Source organism: Palaemon carinicauda, chromosome 6 (genome assembly GCF_036898095.1).
Source record: "Palaemon carinicauda isolate YSFRI2023 chromosome 6, ASM3689809v2, whole genome shotgun sequence".
NCBI classification, from domain to species: Eukaryota; Metazoa; Arthropoda; class Malacostraca; order Decapoda; family Palaemonidae; genus Palaemon; species Palaemon carinicauda.
The window spans coordinates 121735250-121759773 of record NC_090730.1 but is presented as its reverse complement, the minus strand read 5'-3'; the positions used below and the strand labels follow the sequence as shown (position 1 = coordinate 121759773).

The 24524-nt window shown below is 43.2% G+C and overlaps 1 protein-coding gene across 3 annotated transcripts in view; it reads left to right on the top strand.

Moving 5' to 3' along the window:
* The window catches only part of LOC137642638 (organic cation transporter protein-like), a 396509-nt gene that overhangs the window by 272718 nt on the left and 99267 nt on the right, over window positions 1–24524 (top strand). For all 3 annotated transcript variants that reach the window (XM_068375388.1, XM_068375389.1, XM_068375390.1), the window contains exon 9: window positions 5086–5204. In XM_068375388.1, the coding sequence (XP_068231489.1) occupies window positions 5086–5204 (119 nt within the window). The remainder of the gene's footprint in view (window positions 1–5085; window positions 5205–24524) is intronic.

Here is a 24524-nt window from a genome sequence, read left to right as displayed (position 1 = left end):
ACAAGGCAAAAACAGCGCTCCACCAACCTCATTACCCAGCAGGACTTCTACTTCTTCGACAGCCAATGAATCCTTTACCGCAAAATCAAAATTACCTGTCACCAACTCGTCTGACAGTTTCAAACAGCAAATAGGGGTAACCTCCTCACCTATATCCTTCAAAATAACCGAGCCTCCTGTGAGAGGCTGTTCCACCAACGGGTGTACTCCTCATATCACCACACTATGGTTGTAACCTGTGTCGCGCAATATCTTGACCGGGGTTTGCTCACTCCTGTCTATTGCTGCTCACATACCTTCATAAATATATGGTTAAAGGCATCCACGCTGTTTGGGTTTGTCCTGTTCGTCATGTAAACGTTACCTGGTTTATTTTCCTCGTCGTCCATTCCCAATTGTTTCTTTGTCTTCGCATTTTGTGAAGTTGAATTATCCTTAACCACTTGGGCGACTGCTTTCGGTTGATTCGACCAACATTCCTTACTTGACACACTTAAAGCATACAATATTAACCTTCTGCACGTCTTTCACGATACTTGAAGGAGGACGATTCGATGATTGTTGCTGTGGTACTAATGCATTCTGCTTCGGAACATTACCAGTGCTACTTCCGCTGTAACTATTGAACTTGTTCACATAGTTATTACTGTACTGGTTTCCTTAGTTCGGCGAATACTTGAAACTTGGTCGGAATAACGGTTGAAACTGCATACCCGAGGAGGGTTTACGACTGATAATATTATAATCTTTGTGCAGCGAAGTGGCTTTATCAAGTTTCTTCACCTCTCTCCCTCCCAAGTACATTTGAATATGTTCAGGAATTCTTCGTATATATTGTTCTAGTACTCTCAATTCTTCTAAATCAGCCATCTCCCTCACGTTAACAGCCTCTGCCCATCTCTTAAAACATCGTCGTACCTTATAAACGTAATCCAGAAAAGGCATCTTCTCCTCCTTCCGCAAACTTCGGAACATTTCATTATAATATTCAGGGGTCATCTGGTACACTTGTAGCACGCTCCTCTTCACTTTTTGATTATATACGACATGTGGTATGGCCTAGAAAACAAGCTTGTTGCAAATGCAGATGATGTTATTCTCTTTGCATCAATTCAATGTAGATCTGGGGTTGCTGAATCCCTTAATAGAGATCTAGCTAAAATTAGTGCATGGTGCAAATTATGTGGTATGAAGTTGAATCCTAACAAAACTCAAAGTATGATTGTAGGTAGGTCAAGGACAGTAGCTCCTCAACATCCGGATCTCTTTAATGATAATGTTCTTTTAACTTTGTATAACTCTTTTAAAATTTTAGGCGTGATTCTCGACAGCAAATTTACTTGCCTTCTTCAGTTGCACAAAAAATTGGCTTATTGAGAAAGTTTTTAAAGATTTTCGGTGATCAATCTATTCTGAAGAAGTGTTTTAATTCTTTCATTCTACCTTGTTTCGAGTATTGTTCTCCTTTCTGGTCTTCAGTTTCTGATTCTCACCCTAATTTGTTTTACAGGAACTTACGGTCTATTAAATTTCTTATTTCTGTTCTAGATGTTAATCTCTGGCACCGTCGTTCAATTAGTACATTACACATGTTGCATAAGATTTTTCATAATTCTGCCCATCCTTTACATTCAGATCTTCCTGGACAGTTCCATCCTGTTCGTAATACCAGGCATGCAGTTAATTCTAATAGTCAGGCCTCCATCATGAGGCTCAATACTACACAGTATTCTAGAAGTTTTATTCCAGCTGTGACCAAGTTGTGGAATGATCTTCCTAATAGGGTAGTTGAATCAGTAGAACTTCAAAAGTTCAAAGTTGCAGCAAATGTTTTTATGATGAATAGGCTGCCATAAGTCTTTTTATAGTCTTTATATGAATTAACTGTTTTAATGTTGTTAATGTTTTTTAAGATATTTTCATTACTTAAATCGTTTATTTATTTCCTTGTTTCCTTTCCTCACTGGACTATTTTTCCCTGTTGGAGCCCTTGGGCTTATAGCATCTTGCTTATCCAACGAAGGTGTACCTTTTCTAATAATAATAATAATAATAATAATAATAATAATAATAATAATAATAATAATAAATTAACAATTCCAGTAAATTTTCATTATGCCTAATATTATTGATCTATACCCATCCAATATATTGCAAAAAGGTAAAGGCCTGTGGAAACCATGTTAGTTTGCTTGAGTATCTATTTTATCTTTAACTATTTACTGCTGTCAACCTTCTGTTCACATTTTCTTTACAAACACGTAACAAGTGTGTCTCTTTATCTTTACCCTTTTTATTATTAGTGTTTTATTTTAACAGTTGCATTAAAAAAATTATTTGCAAATATTTAATTTGTTTTACAATATGGAATGTCTCCCTCAACATATCCTTTTGTTGCATGAATAGTGATGGTTCTAAATAGATATTTGGCACAAATGTAATAGAGGCACGTGCCCATTTTCACTGTTGTGTTTTCCACTGTTATTTTCATTACATCATACTTGTAACATTGTGCAGTTCCTGTTCAGCTAGTTGATTGAAAGTTAATTTGTATTATTCTCAGCATCAAGTCACGTGTTTTGCCTTTTTTCCTTCAGTCTTCATGAGGAACGAAGAAAAGAACGGATTCCTCTCCTCCATTGCTTGAAGCTATGATGGCTCCAAATCTGATGCTGGTGTTGGATTTGGAGTACATATTAATTATTTTAATTGTAGAGGTACACTTCCTCTAACAGCGTCCATATTTACTGCCAAACTGTGATGCAAGGAGTCTCCTTCAAGCTTTAGAAGTTTTTAATTCTAGTAACCCTCTAGTTTCAAAGATTTTAGAATGGCTTTATATTATTGTACTGAGAGGTATAATGCTTCGATTTTGTTGGGTTCCAGCACATGTGGGTATGTCTGGGTATGAAAAGGCAGGTTTACTGGTGAAAAATGCTGCATCCGAGTTGCTACCAAGAAGGTATACCATTCCGTGTAATGATTTCCTACCTGTCATTAAGAAATTGTTTTATAATAATCGGCAACAGCTCTGGGATAGTCTAAATAGCAATCAAATGAGAGAAATAACAAATGTCATATCTCCTTGGAGGTATAACATGATGCCCCGAAAGTGGGAGATGTCTCTTTGTCGTCTTCGCATTGGTCACACTCGTTTGACACACGAGTTTCTGCTAAATGGCCAGCACCAACCGTATTGCAACGACTGTTTGGTACCCTTGACAGTGAGACATTTGTTGATCGAATGTCCCACGTATAGTACTGAAAGAAATACACATCTGATTGAAGCTCAAGGTGAGGATGGCAGGTTCATCCTTGCCAAGATAGTCGGACATGATGTGTCGTACTGTACAATAATAATGGTGTTTTTAAATTCATTTCAGATGCAGGTCTTCTGAAAGGTATCTAACTGTTATAAGGATGTTTTTGCTTTTATTGTTTTGAATTGAATTAATATTTATTTATTTATTTATAACAAATAATATCGGCGTCAATTATCTTAGATGTCAGGATACCAGATAACTCATAATCAATCAATAAATCAATTGACAAAAAGAAAGATATCACCCATGTAATGTTATAGTGTCGTCACCATCTAAATGTTTAGAGCTATGGCGTAAGCTATAATTGACTGAGTCAGTAAGTTTTTTTTTTGCATACTAACCACGTATATAATTGTTACTGTATTTTGCCAAATTACTAAGATTATATATATATATATATATATATATATATATATATATATGTATATATATATATATATATATATATATATACATATACAGTATATATATATATATATATATATATATATATATATATATATATATATATATATATATATATATATATATATACACACTATTTAGGTACCATGTATGTTTGTATATGCATATGTGAAATATATAAAAGTAAATTCATATATACATCAATGAATAGTAATATTTAGATATATATCCTTTTAGCATAACATATCAAAATAGAAGCTAGGTAAATCTTGAGACTGTATGCACATATTTTATGGTAAGCTGTGTGCGACATTTATTTACTTTGATTATCATGCTAGCCACCGCTCATATCTCCCTTGCATGATAGCGGCGGTCTTCACGTATGTGCTACCATCCTCCGATATGGATCTCGCAGTTTCTATGGTAGGATATCTATGACTATGGTAGTTCTGGAATTCCAACCCTCGGCATTATTTGAAAGAACTGCAGCATGCTGATACACTAATGTAGAGTAAACAATTACAATCTTGTACAATTAATTTTGCTTCACAGTGTTAATGTCTCAGAACACAACCGTATGTGTGTCTTTGGAAGACAAGGGGTGTGATGTTTAAATCCAGTTCAAGAAGCAATTTTCGCATATAACCAATACAGATTTCAGTTAGCTGTTGTGGTGAGTTTTTCATCATTACATTCTCTTCAACTAAATTGACATATAGGTTAATTAGAGGTTATGGGATAGTTGTTAAAACAATATACCTTTGTAGACATAATTTTATCAAATAAAGTTATAAACTATAGTATAACTTTCACTTCATAGCCCCAGCAATTTCTTGCTAATCAGATGACCTAAAGAATGAGAATATTACTTGTCTGATACCATGGGATTTGCCACTTACACAGTATATCTGGCTGACTGCCATTTTTTGTTTTGAGAAAAGCCGAAACATATGGGACTATTTCTTTGCTAATGAAAGCATTCATTCTAAGTAAAGAATTTAGTGTTTTTTTTTAAGTACAGTAGTATATGAATAAGTATCTTATTCACAAGTATTTTGTTGTGCTTCTCTTTTCTCGTATCTCATTTTCTCTGTTTATGGGGTATCTCTTGTAAAGTGTGAATATGAAAAATTATGAATCATTAATATTGGCTTAGTATAACGGTTCTATTAATTGGATTAAGATTTAAAGCTAGTATGAGAAACAATTTTATTTTTATCTTGTATATTTGACATGTTGAATCTAAATCTTACAATATAAAATTAGATGTGTTGAAAACTTCCATAGGTGTATAAGGAGAATTTTATATATGACGATAATATTTATTGAATTGATTACCATCACAATTTTTTTTTAGGATTGTTGTAACACTTGTGTACTATGGCTTAAGTATGAATGCAGTGGCCTTAGGAGAAAGCAGCAGCCCATCAGCACCATTTGTGGATTTTATACTAACTTCACTTGTGGAAATACCAGGTATGGTGATAAAGTAGAACATATTAAAGTAGAGAATGGTTTCAATTAAATAACAGTTAACATTTGCCTGTAAGTTGTGGAAATCGCTTTGTATATTTTTCTCCCTGAGTAAATATGAGGCAAGTGTTTTATGCCATAGGAGTTATGAATTATGCTATTGTAAATGTTTAGTGTATAAGATTAAATAGTGTTCTATGTCGTTTTGATGAAATGGTTTTAATTATGTGATATTGTACCCATATTATATTTTTTCAAAGATTGAATCGCAGAATCAAGCTTCTGTTTTCATTGCTTAAATGAACAAATTTAATGCTATTTGAAGACAACAACAGAGATAATTCTAGGAATTTTGGTGATTTTATTTACTTAAGCAGTTTATTAAAAAGTAATGAATGGATTCAGGAAAGAGAGAAAAACGAATAAGAGGCATCTATGGTACTAGATTATTAATTGCTTAAACTATCATAAATCATTTTAGACAATTGAAGGCATAGGTTTATAAGTTTTAGCAAAATTACCATGATTTCTTATGAAATTGTCTTATTTTTTTATAAACAATGAGACAACTACCATACACATGGGGATCCTGTCATCTTTAGATATTCCGCTCATTGTACAAGCTCCATTTTCAAGAGATTAGACAAGGTGTGGCTAATCAAACTTGGGCCATGTAAAAATTATATTTAGCTTGGGATTGGTAAGCACTTGCTAAGGATAAAAACCATCCTTACTGTCCTTCCTTCAGTTGAAGTGGCTATCATGGAGGGTATTTAGCCTTGCATGGTGTATCGGCTACTCCATGTTGACCGGTTTTTCCGACTTCTTTTTCTATAGTCTATGGTTTTGATCAATCACTTTATTTATATTTGTGTGCATATTGTTTTAGTTATAATTCTTGTTAATCTAGTTTTTAAGTATGATGTTTCTTTTTTTATTATCATTAATGCTTATGCTGTCTGGAGACATTGTGTGAAATCCGGGACAAGTACGTCCTAGATTTCGTCAATGTCGTCTACTGTATTGCAATATTTGTGGTCTTCATGCAAATATTCAAGACCTTACAGTTGCGTCCAGACAGCATGATGTTCTTTTGTGCTCAGAAACTTTGGTTTCTAATATGAGGCACTCATCTGAGCTCCTTATAACGGGTTTTAAGAAGCCAATAATGTTAAAACGTGATGCCATCCCTAGGGCCAGGGGAATGGCGGTGTATATCAGGACTGAGTACCCTGCTTCTCATAAGTCCTGCTATGAATGTGGATGTCATGAGATTCAGGTAATAAAAGTTTATGGCAGGCATAACAACTTTTATTTGTGTTCGATCTACCGGAATCCAGACATGGATGATTCTATCTTCGATTGTCTTCTTACCATTATGGCTAAGATACAAGATGATGATAGAAAGGCTTCTTTTGTCTTTGTTGGGGATTTTAATGCTCACCATAGGGAGTGGTTAAGTTCTATCTCTCCTACTGATCGCCATGGCTTAAGAGGTTTTGACTTTGCCTCTGAATCAGGCTGTGAGCAAATCATAAATGAACCTACTCACAGGTCTGGTAATTGCTTGGACCTCATATTCACTGACTCCCCTGGTGTTATAACAAGTAAGGTTGGTTCTCCAGTCAGGACATCTGATGATGCCTTGATTTCATTAGTAGTGAAGACTGAACAACCTGTCCCTAATGTTTCATACTCTTGTAAAATTTATATGAAATCTCAAGCGGACTGGAGTGGGATTTTGCATGATCTTATGTGCCTGAATTGGTCACAATTATATAGTAGTGTCGATCCTGATGTCCCTTTGAATGAGAATCTAGTCAACATAATTAATAGGAGTATCCCTTCCCGTGTGCTAAGGTACCGAGTGAAGGACAAACCGTGGTACAATGATGATTGTAGACGTGCTTATTTGGAGAAGCAGGAGGCCTATAATCTTTGGAAGGCTAACAGATCAGATTTGACTTGGAATAACTATACTCAGCTTAGAGCTTTTGCTCAGAGAGTTTATGCTTCAACTGAAAAGGAATACCCTTTCTGGCACAACTCAGGAACATAAATGGTGGTCTACCCTTAAATCTACACTCTTTGGTGTAGATGCCACAGTTCCTCCTTTACTTAAACCAGATGGCTCAGTCACTCACTGTCCAAAGGAAAAGGCAACCCTTTTGGCTGATGTTTTTGACAGTAAACAGAGTAATGAAAAACTTGAACTTCCCCATTCCTGTTTTCCTGAGGCTAAACTAACTAGTTTAGCTTTTCGATTTCGTGAAATTAAAGCTCTGTTGATGGACCTTGATGCTTATGGAGATGTAGACCCAAATGGTATTTTTCCTTTATTTTTTATAAAGACTGCAGAATTCTTAGCTCCAAAGTTATGTGTTATTTTGCGTAAGTTAGTAAGAAGAGGAGCTTTTAGCACTTGTTTGAGAATTGGCAATGTTACTTCTCTATGTAAATGTGTTTGTGGTAGCTCAAGTCCAACTGATTACCGCCCAATTTCCATAACTTCCATATTATCTAAAGTTTTTTAACGTCTTCTGGCAAAACGTCTTAATATGTTTGCTGAAAGTAATCATCTATTCCCTAGTTTGCAATTTGGTTTTCGTAAAGGCCTTGGAGCATGTGATGCCCTTCTTACCATCTCCAATGCTGTACAGAAATCCATTGATTGTGGTCAGGAAGTTCGTATGATTGGCCTTGATTTTAGTGCTGCCTTTGACTGTGTTAATCATGTGGCCCTTGTTTTCAAACTGAAACAGTTGGGAGTGGGTGAGTCATTTCTTAGCATTATTATGGATTTTTTAAGTAATAGATCTCAAAGAGTTGTTGCTGATGGGCACCATAGTGAGTATAGGAATGTGATATCTGGTGTTCCACAGGGTAGTATTCGTGGCCCATTACTTTTCATACTATTTACACATGACATGTGGTTTAGCCTAGAAAACAAGCTTGTTGCATATGCAGATGATGCTACTCTCTTTGCATCAATTCCATCCCCTGATTGTAGATCTGGGGCTGCTGATTCCCTTAATAGAGATTTAGCTAAAATTAGTGCATGGTGCAAATTATGGGGTATGAAGTTGAATCCTAACAAAACTCAAAGTATGATTGTAAGTAGGTCAAGGACAGTGGCTCCTCAACATCTGGATCTCAGTATAGATAATGTTTCTTTAACCTTGTATGACTCTTTTAAAATTTTAGGTGTGGTTCTTGACCTCAAACTCACTTTTGAGAAACATATTAGGTCTGTATCTTCTTCAATTGCATAAAAAATTGACTTATTGAGAAAGTCTTTCAAGATCTTCGGTGATCAATCTATTCTGAAAAAGTGTTTTAATTCTTTCATTCTACCTTGTTTTGAGTATCGTTCTCCTGTCTGGTCTTCAGCTGCTGATTCTCATCTTAAATTGTTGGACAGAAACTTGTGGTCTATTAAATTTCTTATTCCTGATCTAGATATTAATCTTTGGCACCATCGTTCAATTAGTTCATTATGCATGTTGCATAAGATTTTTCATAATTCTGACCATCCTTTACATTCAGATCTTTCTACACAATTCCATCCTTTTCATAATACTAGGCAGGCAGTTGATTCTAATAGCCAGGCCTTCTCCATCATGAAGCTCAATACTACACAGTATTCTAGAAGTTTTATTCCAGCTGTGTCCAAGTTGTGGAATGATCTTCCTAATCGCGTAGTTGAATCAGTAGAACTTCAAAAGTTCAAAGTTTCAGCAAATGTTTTTATGTTGAACAGGCTGACATAAGTCTTTTTATAGTTTATTTATGACATATCTGTTTTGACGTTGTTACTGTTTGTAGAATGATTTATTGTTAATTTGTTCTTATCATTTAGTTATTCCTTATTTCCTTTCCTCACTGGGCTATTTTTCCCTGTTGGAGCCTTTGGGCTTATAGCATCTTGCTTTTCCAACTAGGGTTGTAGCTTGGCTAGTAGTAATAATAATAATAATAATAATAATAATAATAATATTTCCAGTCATTGTTTACTCTTTACCGTGGGACACACACACACATACATAAGAAAACATGCATATCTGTTTTTGCAGAAGGAATTACTGTGAAAGAGTATTGCATATATAAATATATTGAATAGTAATCTATTCAAAACTTTAATATAAATATATTGAATAGTAATCTATTCAATACTTTGATAGAAATGTATCACAAGTAGATAGCTATGATTATAAAACTGCTAACTTTAATTGATCCTTTTTTAATTTGTTCACTAATTAGCAATATTCACTAATTTCAGTAGGAAGTGTGATATCAATGCAAAGAGTTTATAAGTCAGTATTGTAACACATATTTTTCAATGTTATTAATTCAAATGGTATATCAACAGCCATCAATTTTTTAGGATTTTTTTTTTTCACTTCCATTTTATTTATAGCTTTCATCAACTGACCTCCGCTCCTAAACAGACACCATGTTTGTGAAAGACAAAAACTCGGGAAAAATAGATATTGCAATTATCATGATACTACAACTTACTCAAAGCATCGGTAAGAAAACATTCAAAATAACCCAGTAATAGTCATCTTTACATCGCTTCAACTTAATGTCAGTTCCAACTTTAATACCTGTATTATTCTTACATACTAAATATAAAATAAAATCCTCATTACACCTTTTTACATGATCAGGTTCCACATCACACTGTGACAGATTTATGGCAAGCATTTGTGATATATATCCTGGGCCCCCCACATTTAGCCGCCTACACAAAGGTTAAAACCAAGGATTATAATAAATCTAAAACTCCAAGTAAATTCCAATTGAATACATACTCTGTAAGTGGGAAAAATGCTTCCCTAGACTCCAATTCTTCTCCATGGTATAACTGTTGGCTTACAACCCCACCCACCTCAACTTACTAACAGTATAACCCTTGGTTTTCCATAGTACCTCGATCCCTTAATTCAGTACTCGTCAAGGGTTCTGCTCGTCTGGAAATCTGTTGCCCTCTTATTTAGTATACTTATTTGTTTTTTCCATCATATCATTAACAAAGATTAGTGCAGAACACAAGTTTATTTTACAAATAATGTGTTAACATCCAAATTACTGATATTTGCAACTTAACTGAAATTTGAAAAGTTATAGGTCTATATTCAAATCTTACAATGATGGGTATTTTCTATATTAGGCTGTCTTATATTCTTTAACTTGACCTATAAGTGTCAATAGTTACAACATTATTATTGAGAGTAACTTTAGGTTAAGGCTAACAATACAAGGATACGATGTACTTTACATAAAGAAAAAAAAAAACTTATTTTTGTGTTAGGTGTGGGGGATGCAAGCTCTGATTACTAAAGAGAATCCTTTAACCATATTTGTTTCATGTTTGGTCACTCTCACAATTTGGTGGGACAGTCTGCTGTTGGATTCTCTAGGTCAGCTGTGGCTTTTTATTTTTCAGTTGTTGGAAAATTGTCTTCTTTTCTGGTTCCACCAAACGTTTCACCAAATTGAGGGATGCTTTGAAAACTAAAGGACTGCAGGTATCAAAAGAAATAAGTGACACATTGGTCTGCACACCATAATGCTATGCAGGCCCTTATCAAAGGCTAAAGTACAATTCTTGGTGTACTGGATAAAATTGCAAATGATAATCTTGAAAGGGATACAAAGCATAGTACATATACTGTACATTGTATTATATAATGTGTAAGATTGAAACAGGTTTTTGTGTTAGCATCTGGAACACGGTCTTTGAGCCATTCAATCAGATTAGCAAATCTTTACAGTCAGGAGCAACTTATCTCAACACTGCTGTCATCCTCGTGAAATCTCTTTTGGTGTTTGTGGAATCACTGAGGGATAAATGTGAAGAGTTTCTTACTGAAGGAATAGAACAGTGAAGCACAGATATATTTATGCCTGAAAAAGTGCGAAATAGAAAACATAGTGTACGGTTAGATCCCTTGGATTGTGGGAGAACCGAAACCATCTTCAGTCCAAGAGAGAATTTCTATGTGAATGGATTTGTCAGCATTCTTGATTTATTAATCAGTGAACTTCAAAAACACATTTCAGCATATACAGCAGTGAAGTTGATGAGAGGTTTAGTTTCCTACGTAACATCACTCAAATGTCACAAGAGGGCATCAAAGCTTACTCAACTATACTCAAATGATTTTAGTATAGAACTCTTTGATGAAGTGGTTCACTCTGTTGTTATGATTAAGAATGTTTGGTTGACACAAGGGTTACTGACACTGTTATGTATAACTTGTTGATATAAAAAGATATATATAATCTAAATGTACTTAGAATTTATTGTCTTAAGACTTTACGAGACGTAGAGCAGACAGTTAATGAAGAATGGTGGTGTGATCTTAAGAACATATATCAATCAGTTGGTAGTGAATGTTTATGATATGCAGTTACAAGGAGAAAAATGGATTTTGAGCGAAGCGAAAAATCTATTTTTGGGTGAGATTGCCATGTCGTCCTGATGGAAGGTTCCTTCAGTAGCTTCCTTTGGATATATATAACTACTAAAATATTCCCAGAGAATTAAACTAAAGGTTTTCACAGAATTCTAACTTCTGGAGCGAGTATTCTAAGGGTTAACCCTTTAGAATATCGTATATCAACAGGGGACGCATGCATTAACACGTCACATAGCCATCTGCACCCCACCTAGCGTTTACGCTTCACGGGGGAGATGTGGCGAGGGAATGTGGGAGGTAACTGAGGTGCCGTTCCAAAGATACTCTCCCTTCGTCACTGTTACGATACTCGCAGCTGCGTGACGTCACGTCCGCCCGCTTCAATTCCGTTCTAGCGATAACCAGCCTCCGCGATACAGCACAGCAGGGAGGGGCCTAGTAGGCTGAACTGGAACAGTTGGACGGGTCCATCAGAACGACATAGCCATCTCACCCAAAAATAGATTTTTCGCTTCGCTCAAAATCCGTTTTTTGGGCTCAAGCCATGTCGTCCTGATGGAAGTGTACCAGAGAATGAATGTATCGTGGATTTGTTTCCAATTTAAGTGCCTGGTACTCCAAATAAAGGTTCCGTGGTCTGGTGACCAAGAGACCGTGACATCTCCGTTTAATGTCACTACCAGAGGCATTACAATGCCCTGGTCTCCCGCTCCCCTGGCGAGGAAGGTCCTAGTAGGACAAGGGGAACATCTCGAAGTAATCTGACGAAGAAAGACTCACCTGGGTAAGAAATCGTGTCGGTCTCAAGACAGAGCAGAAGGGTAATTATTTGTGTAGGAACAAATTTATACCATTAGGTGAGTACATAAGAGATAGTAGGAATACTAATCATAATAACTTTAGAATAGGTTCAGTAAAATGCGAACAGCAATATATTTTCATATAAAATTAGGAGCGAAAGAGACGCATGCTGTAAATAAAATAAGCATTTTATTTGAAATTTGCATGGAAATATGAAAATTTGTGTACAATGATAAAATACAATAATAGACATAGATATGGTAAAGGCTGGTGGTGCAGAATCTGAAAGGGAAACAATCATTTCTGTAATCACTAGATCCAGAGGAACGTCAGTCTTTTAAGTCAAGATACACTTCATGTTCGAGAACATGTGGCACACGTGTACGAATCTATGTCGTTTCACCTTGGCAAAGGACAGTCCATTAGTGACACTAAGTGTCCCTTGAAATCACTATGTAACGCACTAGGGTCAACACAGGCACCCGTTTGAGTTAAAGTCCCTAGAAAACTCACTGTCCTACGCAGCACTAAACAGCAGGTTTCATCACACTACCTGCTGCCACCACGAATCTCTTAACTTCTTGCACCTGCTTCGAATAGTGTTTGAAAAACACTCTGGGGGACTTCCAGCCTGTGAAGGATCGGAGGCTTTCGAAGTCCATTCCTTGGAAGAAATTTAGGGAAGAGGCGACTTTCCTGGGATCGTGACCTGCGGGTGTACTGTCAGGATCCGCTCTGCGAATGAAGGAGGGGATTTTCGCTCTAAGTTGTCAGGTCGCTGCCCAACGTTTCTCCTTTGAAAAGCTGTCCTCCACCAAAATCAGAAGTTCTTCGAAGATAGACCTTAAGACTCTCCATAGGACATAGAGAGACATCTTCCTTCAGGGGGAAGATTCTCCAAGGGCCCCATCTTTTGGTGGGAAGTTCATTTTAAGCGAGAAACGTGGGGTCGGGGAAGAGGGTAAGTTCCCCCGTGTCGGCGAACTGTATCTGACCCTCCTCTCTTGATAAAGCCCCTATTTCACTGACTCTGGCTCCCAAGACGAGAGCAAAAAGGAAGATTACCTTCTGAGTCAAGGCCTTCAGAGGACAGGAATCATTGTTCAGGCTAGAGGCAAAATGAAGCACCTTATCCAGGGACCAGGTGATGGGTGTCGATGGAGGTGCTGGACGGAGTCTAGCGCACGCCTTCGGAAGTTTATTAAAGATCTCGTTGGATAAATCTATTTGGAAGGCGTATAGGAGTGGTCTGGTCAAGGCCGATTTGCAAGTGGAAATCGTGTTGGCTGCCAAGCCTTGTCCATGAAGGTAAATAAAGAAGAACATGCAAAAATCTATGGAGATTTCCGAAGGATTTTGTGCCTTGACGAAGGATACCCACTTCTTCCAGGATGATTCATATTGTCCTCTGGTAGACTTCGTTTTATATTCCTCTAGGAAGTCTAAGCTTTTCTTCGAGATCCCGAACCTTTTCCTCACGGCTAGGGAGAGAAGATCATGAGATGAAGATCCTTGACTTTCTTTGATGAAGCGAAGACAGTCGAATTCTGCACCTGTTGAGAGAGAACTGGGCCCGGCAGAGGGATCAGTTTGGGCTGTAGCTCCAGGACCAGGGGGAACCAATTGCTCTGGGGCCACTTGGGAGCCACTAGGGCTGCTATCCCTTTGAAGGTTCTCAATTTGGATAGGACTTTCAGCAGAAGGTTGGGTGGGGGGAACAGGTAAATCTTGGACCATCTGTTCCAGTCCAGGGCCATGGCGTCCACTGCTTCCGCTTTGGGGTCCTCGTAAGGGGCCACATATCGAGGAAGTTGCTTGTTGTCACTCGTCGCGAAGAGGTCGATCTGTAGTTCCGGGACTTGACGAGAGATGAAGGAGAATGATCTTGCGTTTAGAGACCATTCCGACTCTATGGGGTTTGTCCTTGATAGAGCGTCCACCGTCACGTTGCGAAATCCTTGTAGGTGAACTGCAGACAGGTGCCACTTCTTCATGTCCACTAGGCGGAAGATGGGTAGTAACACCTGATTTAGGTGGGGCGATCTCGAGCCCTGACGATTGAGACATCTGACTACCACCGAGCTGTCCAAAGTTAAACGGATGTGTATCGAAGGACGCGGGGATAATTTCTTCAGGGTGAGAAGAACCGCCATGGCCTCCAAGATGTTGATGTGAAACGTCTTGAATAGGGGAGACCATGTTCCTTGAACCTGTCGTTGATGGGAGTGGCCTCCCCAACCCTCCAGAGAAGCGTCCGTGTGAATGTTGAGCGACGGAGGCGGAGGTTGGAGAGTGATGGATCTTTTCAAGGTCCTTGCTTCTGACCACGGGCTTAGAAGGGAGGGAAGCCTGTTCGGTAGGGGTCTCTTGAGATCTCTTCGAGCGACGTATGCGTTTCGTCTCCAGACTCCTGAGGTATCCTTTAACTGTGCTCGTAGCACTGGGTTTGTCACTGAGGCGAACTGTAGGGAGCCGAGAACTTGCTCCTGCTGTCGTCTTGAGATCCGTTTGGATTTGAGACGTCTTCTGACAGACCCTGCTATTTCTTTCCTTTTCTTCAGTAGAATGGAAAGGCGGTGAGACTGAAGATCCCAATGGATTCCTAACCATTGGAACTTCTGAGCTGGAACGAGGCGAGACTTCTTGGTGTTTATTTTGAAACCCAGATGTTTCAGGAACTGGGTCACTTTGCTGCAAGCTCTCAAACATTCTTCTGGCGAAGTCGATCAGACCAGCCAGTCGTCGAGGTAGGCCATCACTTGGACGCCCTGAAGGCGTAGCTGGTGGACGATTGTGTCTGCTAGCTTGGTGAAGATTCTCGGAGCCACGTTGAGCCCGAAGGGCATGGCTCTGAAGGCGTAGCTTCTTCGATTGAGCCGGAATCCTAGGTAGGAGGAAGCGTGGTGGTTCATTGGGATGTGCCAGTAGGCATCAACCAGATCTATTGAGACCGTGTAGGCCTTGCGAGGAAGTAGGGCTCTTATTTGTTGAAGAGTCAGCATCTTGAATTTGTGGTTCACAATGAACTTGTTGAGGGGGGACAAGTCCAGAATGACTCTGAGTTTGTCTGAGTCCTTCTTGGGAACACAAAACGGTCTTCCCTGGAACCTGGTTGACTTTACCCTCTTGATCACCTTGTTCAAGAGCTCTAGGACATATTCTTCCAGGAAGGGGGTTGATGGCTGGAAGAATTGATAGAAGGTTGGAAGTGGTTGCGTCCAGCTCCAACCTAGTCCCTTCTTGATGATGCTGTGTGCCCAAGGATCGAAGGTCCAGTGATCCTGAAAGAGGCGGAGTCTTCCTCCCACCGGAAGCACTTCATTGCTTCTGGTTTCACGAGGACTTGCCACCTCGGCCGCTAGCTGCCCTTCCTCCTCTGCCCCTGGAGGGGCGGCGCGAGGAGTCTCTGCCTGAGCCTCTACCTCTGGGGCGAAAGGTAGTGACTGACGCTCGTAGGCAGGGGTAAAGGCCGGTGATTGTGACACCACCGGTTGGGGGACCAACTGAAAGGTCTGTTGCGGTTGAGAGACCACTTGGGGAGTAGCAGGAGCCGGAAACTGGCGTTTTTGGTGACGCTGCTGGTGTCTTGGTTTGGAGGATTTGGAAGATTTCCTCTTAGGCTGAGGGCCGTCGTCCTCGGAGGATTTCCTCTTTCGCGACATGCCCCATTTGTTGAGAAGGTTCCGATTCTCAGATGCGGCCTTGTCGACGATCTCTTTCACCAAGTCAGAGGGAAAGAGATGTTGGAGGAGATAAGTTTCCGGGGTTCATGTTTCACTGCCGCGTTGGCAAACACAAACTCTCTGCAGGTTCTGCGGGACCTGATGAAGCTGTACAGATCCTTCATCACAGTCACAAGGTGGGTTTTTGCCAGAACCATATAGAGGTCTGGGACCCTAACATCCCCAGCCATGACCTCAAGCTGAATCTGGTGAGACAAGGAGGCAGCCAGTCTTTCCTTGGTCTCTTGCTCCCGACGAAGAAGGTGGTCATTCAATTTTGGGTGGTCCTCGTTAAACTGACGTCCAGCTACGTCGGGGTCCAGCTTCCCAACCGTGAAGGTGTACTGGATATCTTTCCAGAACTTGTCGTCGTGGGGAAGGGGGAGGGAGAGGGGCCTACACTCCTCCAGGGTAGGACAAGGTTTTCCTTCTTCCACCGCCTACATGACTGCATGGAAGGCTTTTTCCACAAAGGGGAAGGATGCGGAAGAGGGAGCAAGAAAGGACGGGTGCTTCTTGCTTAGAGCCGGCATTTTCGAATTGGTAAAGCCGCGGCTCTTCAGGCAATCTGCCAGTAAAGCTTGGGCTTTTGAGTGATCAAACACGATCACCTCCTTAGGCTCAGTCCCCTCCTTGGAGGCCGGTTCGGTCTTAAGTCGGACGTAACAGTCCGGGTAAGCTTCGAAGTTTGGGAAGAATTCCACTTCTTCCAGGAGGATAGACCCTAGTTTGTCGTTTATGAAGATTTTGCCAGTTGTGATTGGCATATGCTCAGCGTACCTCCAGGGGTTAGACTCCGAGCAGGAAGGAAGATCCTTAACCGAGATCTTCTTCGGTTGCCTCAACTCCAAGAAACGACTGGTAATCTGGGCGGAATGCTTGCTAAGCCTCTCGTCCATTAAGGCCACCAATACCCGGATGGCATCTTCGGTGGCAGGCAGCATGGGCTGCGGTGCGGCGGAGGTAGAGGGGACTGGCTCCTCGGTCACTGCAGGAGCTGCCGGAGGTGGAGGAGCGGCCTCGCTCTCCGAATCAGGGTATTCCACCTGATCCTCTTCTTCCTCCGGATCCTCGCCCATGAAGGTCCTCTCGGTGTCATCGGACACGTCCGACATCTTCTCCACCTCGTCTAGACTACACTCGCTAAGCGTAGTCTCGATGTCCGGTTCAACGGGCACTTGAACCAATGGGATCTGTTCCTTGGGGACCACGGAATCTGCCGTCGCTTTCGGAAAAAGGATGGCCTTCATTTTCTCGTTGGGGAGATACGGTCCGGCAGCGTTTTTCTGGAAACCGCGCACCCACCAGCGCAGTTTCTCTCGAGCATTGTCCCTGGCTTCTAAGGACGAGGGGTTGTCAAATCCCTCGTCAAGGAGGCCTTTGCAGACTGGGCAGGAGACTGGATCCCAGTATTTAAGGTTGCCCTTCTTAGCCGTACAGGGGGCGTGAGTCCGACACGCACCATGCGCGTAAAAGTCCGGGCGGCGGACCGAGCAGAAGGGGCTCTCACATTTCACATACTCCTCCTGTAAAAGAAAGAGAACATGAGTACATGGAAATAGAGTCATGACTTTATTACTCTTAAATTAAGATTCCTTAAATTAATTCTTAAACTTAGAATTGTGTTATGTGAGCTCCGGATAGGTGCGCTAGAAAAGAAGTAGGAAGACACATACTTGTGAATCCCGTCCAGCCAGGTACCGCGACCTTTTCTGCTGGCAATTCCTTAGAACTTGAGGTTATAGGAGAGGGAATGGTATCCCTATGGAGAAGCCAGACTAGGCTTCCTTATAAAGGAATTGTCTGCAGGGAAGAGAAGATCTGAGATCGCTCAGAACTTAGATAAAGGAGGGGAAATAGGGTAAACCCCTCAATATTTGGGAAGGTCCCAGTAAGAGACTGCACTGAGAAGCACAGAGTATGCTGGAAATATTGTATGGTACATTCATACAGCTCAGACACTGTCTTCAGGGTATGAGACAGCAAAGAAGGTCAGTCTGGCTATATGGATGTATAGGTCGACTGTCGGCATGGGGCCGGCAGCCGGGGCGAAGGAGTGCTTGTCCCTGGAAGCCGGGGCGCTTTGCCAGCAAGCCGGAGGCCTGGTCCGATGGGGTGAATCCGTCAAGGCTATGCAGTGAGTAGCAGAGAGGTAGGAAACACTTACAGGGGCGACCGCCGGCAGGGCGGAGGCCTGGTGTTAGTGAACCTAACTGGTACATAAGATGGAAGGTGTCTGAGAGGGCGGCGGCGGCCCCTGGTAGCGGCGGCGGCGGCCCCCGGCAGCAGCGGCGTCGACCGCCGGCGGCGGCGGTCCCCGGCAGCCGGCAGCGGCGGCGGCCCCCGGCAGCCGGCAGCGGCGGCGGCGGCCCCCTGGCAGCCGGCAGCGGCGGCGGCCCCCGGCAGCCGGCGGCGGCTCCCGGCAGCCGGCGGCGGCCCCCGGCAGCCGGCGGCGGCCCCCGGCAGCCGGCGGCGGCCCCCGGCAGCCGGCGGCGGCCCCCGGCAGCCGGCAGCGGCGGCGGACCCCGGCAGCCGGCAGCGGCGGCGGTCGCCGGCAGCGGCGGCGGTCGCCGGCAGCGGCGGCGGTCGCCGGCAGCGGCGGCGGTCGCCGGCAGCGGCGGCGGTCGCCGGCAGCGGCGGCGGTCGCCGGCAGCGGCGGCGGTCGCCGGCAGCGGCGGCGGTCGCCGGCAGCGGCGGCGGTCGCCGGCAGCGGCCGGCGGTCGCCGGCAGCGGCCGGCGGTCGCCGGAAGCCGGCAGCGGCGGCGGCTCCCGGCAGCCGGCAGCGACGGCGGCTCCCGGCAGCCGGCAGCCGGCAGCGGCAGCAGCGGCCCCGCAGCCCCTGGCAGCGGTAGCGGCGGCCCCCGGCAGCCGGCAGGTGGCGGCGGCGGCCCCCGGCAGTCGGCAGCGGCGGCGGCGGCCCCTGGCAGGCGGAAGCTCCCGGCAGCGGCGGCGGCGGCCCCCGGCAGCCGGCAGCGGCGGCGGCGGCCCCCGGCAGCGGCGGCGGCGGCCCCCGGCAGCCGGCAGCGGCGGCGGCGGCCCCCGGCAGCCGGCAGGTGGCGGCGGCGGCCCCCGGCAGTCGGCAGCGGCGGCGGCGGCCCCTGGCAGGCGGAAGCTCCCGGCAGCGGCGGCGGCGGCCCCCGGCAGTCGGCAGCGGCGGCGGCGGCCCCTGGCAGGCGGAAGCTCCCGGCAGCGGCGGCGGCGGCCCCCGGCAGCCGGCAGCGGCGGCGGCGGCCCCCGGCAGCGGCGGCGGCGGCCCCCGGCAGCCGGCAGCGGCGGCGGCGGCCCCCGGCAGCCGGCAGCGGCGGCGGAGGCCCCCGGCAGCCGGCAGCGGCGGCGGCGGCCCCCGGCAGCCGGCAGCGGCGGCAGCGGCGGCGGCGGCCCCCGGCAGCCGGCAGCGGCGGCGGCGGCCCCCGGCAGCCGGCAGCGGCGGCGGCCCCCGGCAGCGGCAGCGGCCCCCGGCAGCCGGCAGCGGCGGCGGCCCCCGGCAGCGGCGGCGGCCCCCGGCAGCGGCGGCGGCCCCCGGCAGCGGCGGCGGCCCCCGGCAGCCGGCAGGGTGGTGCCATGGATGGTTCTCAGACAGGAAGTCCTATGTAGTAGGAAGGTCACCGGGTGTGCTGGCGACTAGCGGCGGCAAGGAGCGGCGGCGGCGGCCCACGGCAGCCGGCAGCCGGCAGGGTGGTGCCATGGATGGTTCTCAGACAGGAAGTCCTATGTAGTAGGAAGGTCACCGGGTGTGCTGGCAACTAGCGGCGGCAAGGAGCGGCGGCAGGGTGTTGCCTTAGGTAAACCTGAGATAGGAAGGTCCTATATAGTAGGAAGTTACCTGACGTGCCGGCGGCGGCGGTGGACCAGCACCATGATAGGAGAGAGAAAGAGAAGGAGGGAAGGAGGAAGGGTAATGTCCGATACCCAACCGGCTTTCCTCCGGAAGGAGTGTACTCATGATAGGGGGGGAACCCTTTCATCCGACGGCAGGGAGCCGGCAGACGGCTGGGTGCCAAAGGTAATCCAAGGGAGGATCAGAGAACACTCTAGACAGGGGGGGGAAGGTGATCTCCTGCTGGAAGGGCGGCCGCTAACACAACCCCATAGTTCGACTATGAAGGGGAAGTGTAGCAGAGCGGCCACCCAAGCAGGAGAGCGCAGTTTAACCTACAATTCTCCCTGAGGGGGAATTGTAGGACAGCGGACAGGGGTGTGAAGGCAAGCTGACACAAAGAATAGACTGGGATAGGGGGTGGGGGCAGAAGGGATCACGACCCTAAAGCTCCCAGAGGGTGGGGGAATCTGTTTTCTATACTACCCAGGTAGGAGAGAGGCGCTCTCCAACCCTAGGGTAGGTAGGTTCAGAGTAGGAACAGAACTGGTGTACTGTCCTAAACTATAATAAAACAGAGACCTCCAAGGCCTAACCTAAACCAGGAGAGCTCCTCCTAGATTAGGTGAGGCTGGGGATGCATATCGCTAGGCTACAGGAGGAAGGGACAAGTCCCAACCAAGAGTAGTCTAGGGGGGAAGGGCTAGGCCCCCCCCCCCCCACCTTCAGTCTCAGTCGATACCCCAGGGGAAAGACGTTCCTTAGGGGTGGACTGGGATGAACGATAAGTACTCTGGGGTTCTGACCGAAATCCCCCCATACACTATGGGAGGGAAGAGGGAAGACCTACCGAACCTGACCTAACCGAAGTGTTTCGGGTAAGGGGCTAGGAAAAGCAAGGCTACCCAGAGGGAGATACATGGGGTAAGGGAGATAAGGAAGCATACAAGGATCCCAGCGTTGGGTTAGGTATGGCCTGGTTGGACCAGGCACCGTTCCTTGTATGGTTCCTCTAAGGCGAAAATATGTGCAACATGGAATCTTGTATATGTTTAAAAATGCCTAAATCTTCATAAAATAGCACTAGGAACACTCATATGCAGAAGTAAATATGAAAACTAGGCTGCGGCCTATGCTAGGCTTAAAGGCTATTATGGGGTCAACTGACCACAACGGCATAAATAAACTATTCCTAAAATTGAAGATTAGATAACTTAAGATGAATTTAGTTATAAGTCCATGAAGGCTAGCTGGTTAACTAAGCCTATATCTTCATTAACATAACACTAGGAACACTTATTATATCATGCTGAAGCAAATATGAACACTAGGCTGTAGCCAATGCAAGGCTGAAAGGCTAGTATGGGGTCGGCTAACTAAGATCGCCGAGGACCACTATTGGCATAATATAACTTATTCCTAATAATGAAGACTTAATAACTAAAGATTTATCTCAGTTAAAAGGTCGGGGAAGGCTGTTCTGGCTAACTAAATAACGCATGCAAGCGAACAGCAGCGCCGTAAATGGCGACCCGAGGCAAGGCACAGCTCGGCCACAAAACACAAGATTTTAGCGTAAAAAATTCGTTACTCGACGGCCAGAGCTTATTTAAACAATACAAGAACCTGGTACTCAACTTTCCAGAAGAAGGCGAAGCAGAAGGCTGAGACATCTTGAAGGATGCACACAAAATATAGCGAGAAAGGGAACAAACCAAAGGGCGTTACCGCTACTAGAAAGAAATTGAAGCGGGCGGACGTGACGTCACGCAGCTGCGAGTATCGTAACACTAACGAAGGGAGAGTATCTTTGGAACAGCACCTCAGTTACCTCCCACATTCCCTCGCCACATCTCCCCCATGAAGCGTAAACGCTAGGTGGGGTGCAGATGGCTATGTGATGTGTTAATGCATGCGTCCCCTGTTGATATACGATATTCTAAAGGGTTAACCCTTAGAATACTCGCTCCAGAAGTTAGAATTCTGTGAAAACCTTTAGTTTAATTCTCTGGGAATATTTTAGTAGTTATATATATCCAAAGGAAGCTACTGAAGGAACCTTCCATCAGGACGACATGGTTTGAGCCCAAAAACATGGATATCAAATGATATTTGGGATACTTTACTTTACTTACTTTACTTTGATGGCTGATTTTCCGGTCCCATACAGTAGAACCCCACTCTCTACAGGACCTCCGTTGTCGTTTTACCTTGTTCGTTCAAAGTATATATCATTTCAGATCACGTAATGTTCATTTACCTATACTGTTAAATCGTTACTGTTGTAAAACTGTTTAAATAAGAAAGTCTTCAGTTCCCTCTTGAAAGCCTTAATGTCGTCAATCATTCGAATGTTTCGTGGGAGCTTATTATATAGTCTCGGAGCCGCATATTGAAAGGCTCTCCAGCCTAAAGTAGACATATATCTAGGTTCCAACAGTTTGAAGCCATCTGCAACTATTCTCGTGTTGACACGATTTGTTGCCAGCACAATATGTAGCAATTCTCTTAAGTATTTTGGACGATCGGTTCTGATAACTTGGTGGGTTATTGTACATATTTTGAATTCAATTCTCGCTTTAATCAATTAATATAAGGGTGATCCTTTCTCTAGGTGGGACACCTTTTGTCAGTCTTGCTCCTCTGTTTATTATGTTTTGTAATTTCGTAAGTTGCACTTTTGGTAAATTGTAATAAATAGAGTTGCAGTAGTCAATCCTAGTAATAACAATTTATCACAAGTTTCTTTACAGAATTTTCGTCCCGGTACTTTTTTATAAACGCAATATTTCTTAGATGATAACCAGCAGTTTTTATTACATTACTGATTTGGGCATTTAGACAGGTTACAATCAAGATATACACCTAGATCTCGAACTTTACCAGATATCAGCACTGAATCATTATTTATGTTCATTTGAATATCACCCAAGTTTCTCACGCTGTTTCTCTTACCCATCACCATGAATTCAGTTTTGTTCTCATTTAATTTTAGTTGTTTAAATGTCATCAATTCTCTAACACTGTCAAGGATTCAGTTTAGAGTTTCAGTAGTGTCATCTATATCATTTATTGAGAAGTAAAATTGTGTGTCATCCGCAAATAGTTTGAATTTCACGCTGTGCCTTTGTAGTATTTTTGATAGACCAATAGTATAGATGCAGAATAAGATTGGGCCAAGTACATTCCTCTGGGGTACCCCTCTGTTTAAGGGTTCATTTGATGAATAAGAGTTTTCAATTTGTACACAGTAATATCTACCAAATAAGTAGTCTTTTAGGTATTCGAAGGCATGATCTTCAACGCCGATGGACCGTAGATCATTTAGTTGCAGTTCATGCACAACTATCAAAAGCAGCACTGAGATCGAGCAATATTTAAATACCACATTTATTTTCATCCATCATTTCCAGTATATCATTTACAACAGAGCAGATTGCTGTCTCCGTAGAGTATAGTTTTCTGTTAGCAGATTGGTTGTCAGGCAAAGCTTCTATTACTTTTAAATGACTGACTAGTTGTTCAAGAATTGCATATTCAAGCACTTTAGAAACAAAGGATATATTCAAATAGGTCTATATGAGCTTAATTCCTGGTAGTCCAGTGCATTTTTCAGAACTGGTGTGACCATTTTATAATATTTAGGAAATTTACATTCATCAATGCTTGCATTTGCTATTCTCATTATTATTTCGGCTAGACTAGAAAAGTTTCTCTCCAATTACTTCAGATATTGGCATAGGATCGATCGCGCAGTTTGTTTTCTTTGCTCTCTTGATAAATCTGGTGATGTCATCTTGCGTTATGTTGTTGAATCGTATTTATTTTGTCTGTGTGCCTGGTGTATCTTTAATCTGATGACCTGGTCATATTTTCAATATTGTTTTTAAAGAATACTAGAAAATTATTTGCTAGTTCATGGTCACTGTATCCATCAGGTAGCTTCTTTTCTTTTACATATCCCATTATACCATTCAGGAGACGATGTAACTTATGTCTGTTGCTGCTTCGAGGATCTTTCTCTTATAGTATTAACTTTTTTACTTTCTTAGTCGGTAGTTATATTGACACGCAGCAGTTTTGTATTCTACCCAAGTACCTTCAGTTTTTAACCTATTCCACTTTATTTCTTTGTCTTTTTCACCAAAGTCTCTCCAAACCAAGGAGATTGGTCTTCTACAGTTAGCGTCTTTTCTATCGGTGGGCACATAGTATCATATTCACTTTTACTCACTTTATTATAAGTGGTCGTTAGACAGTTAACACACTTAGCTCCTAACAGACGTTGATCATCATGATCACAGGGAATGTTGATAGCATCATTTATTTTCTTTGTAACTTCTTCAATAAATACGGTAGGAGAAAAATTTGATTTATATCTAAAGATTATTTTCTTTACCAATGCATGTTTCTGTAGAGGTAGACTAAATGTAATAAGTTTGTGTACTGTAATGGGGACTTAGTCACATTTCTCTTCAACTTTTATATCAGATACAATATTATTCATGTCATCTCTTACTAAGTCCAACGTATGCCCAGTTAAAGTAGTTGTAAAGTC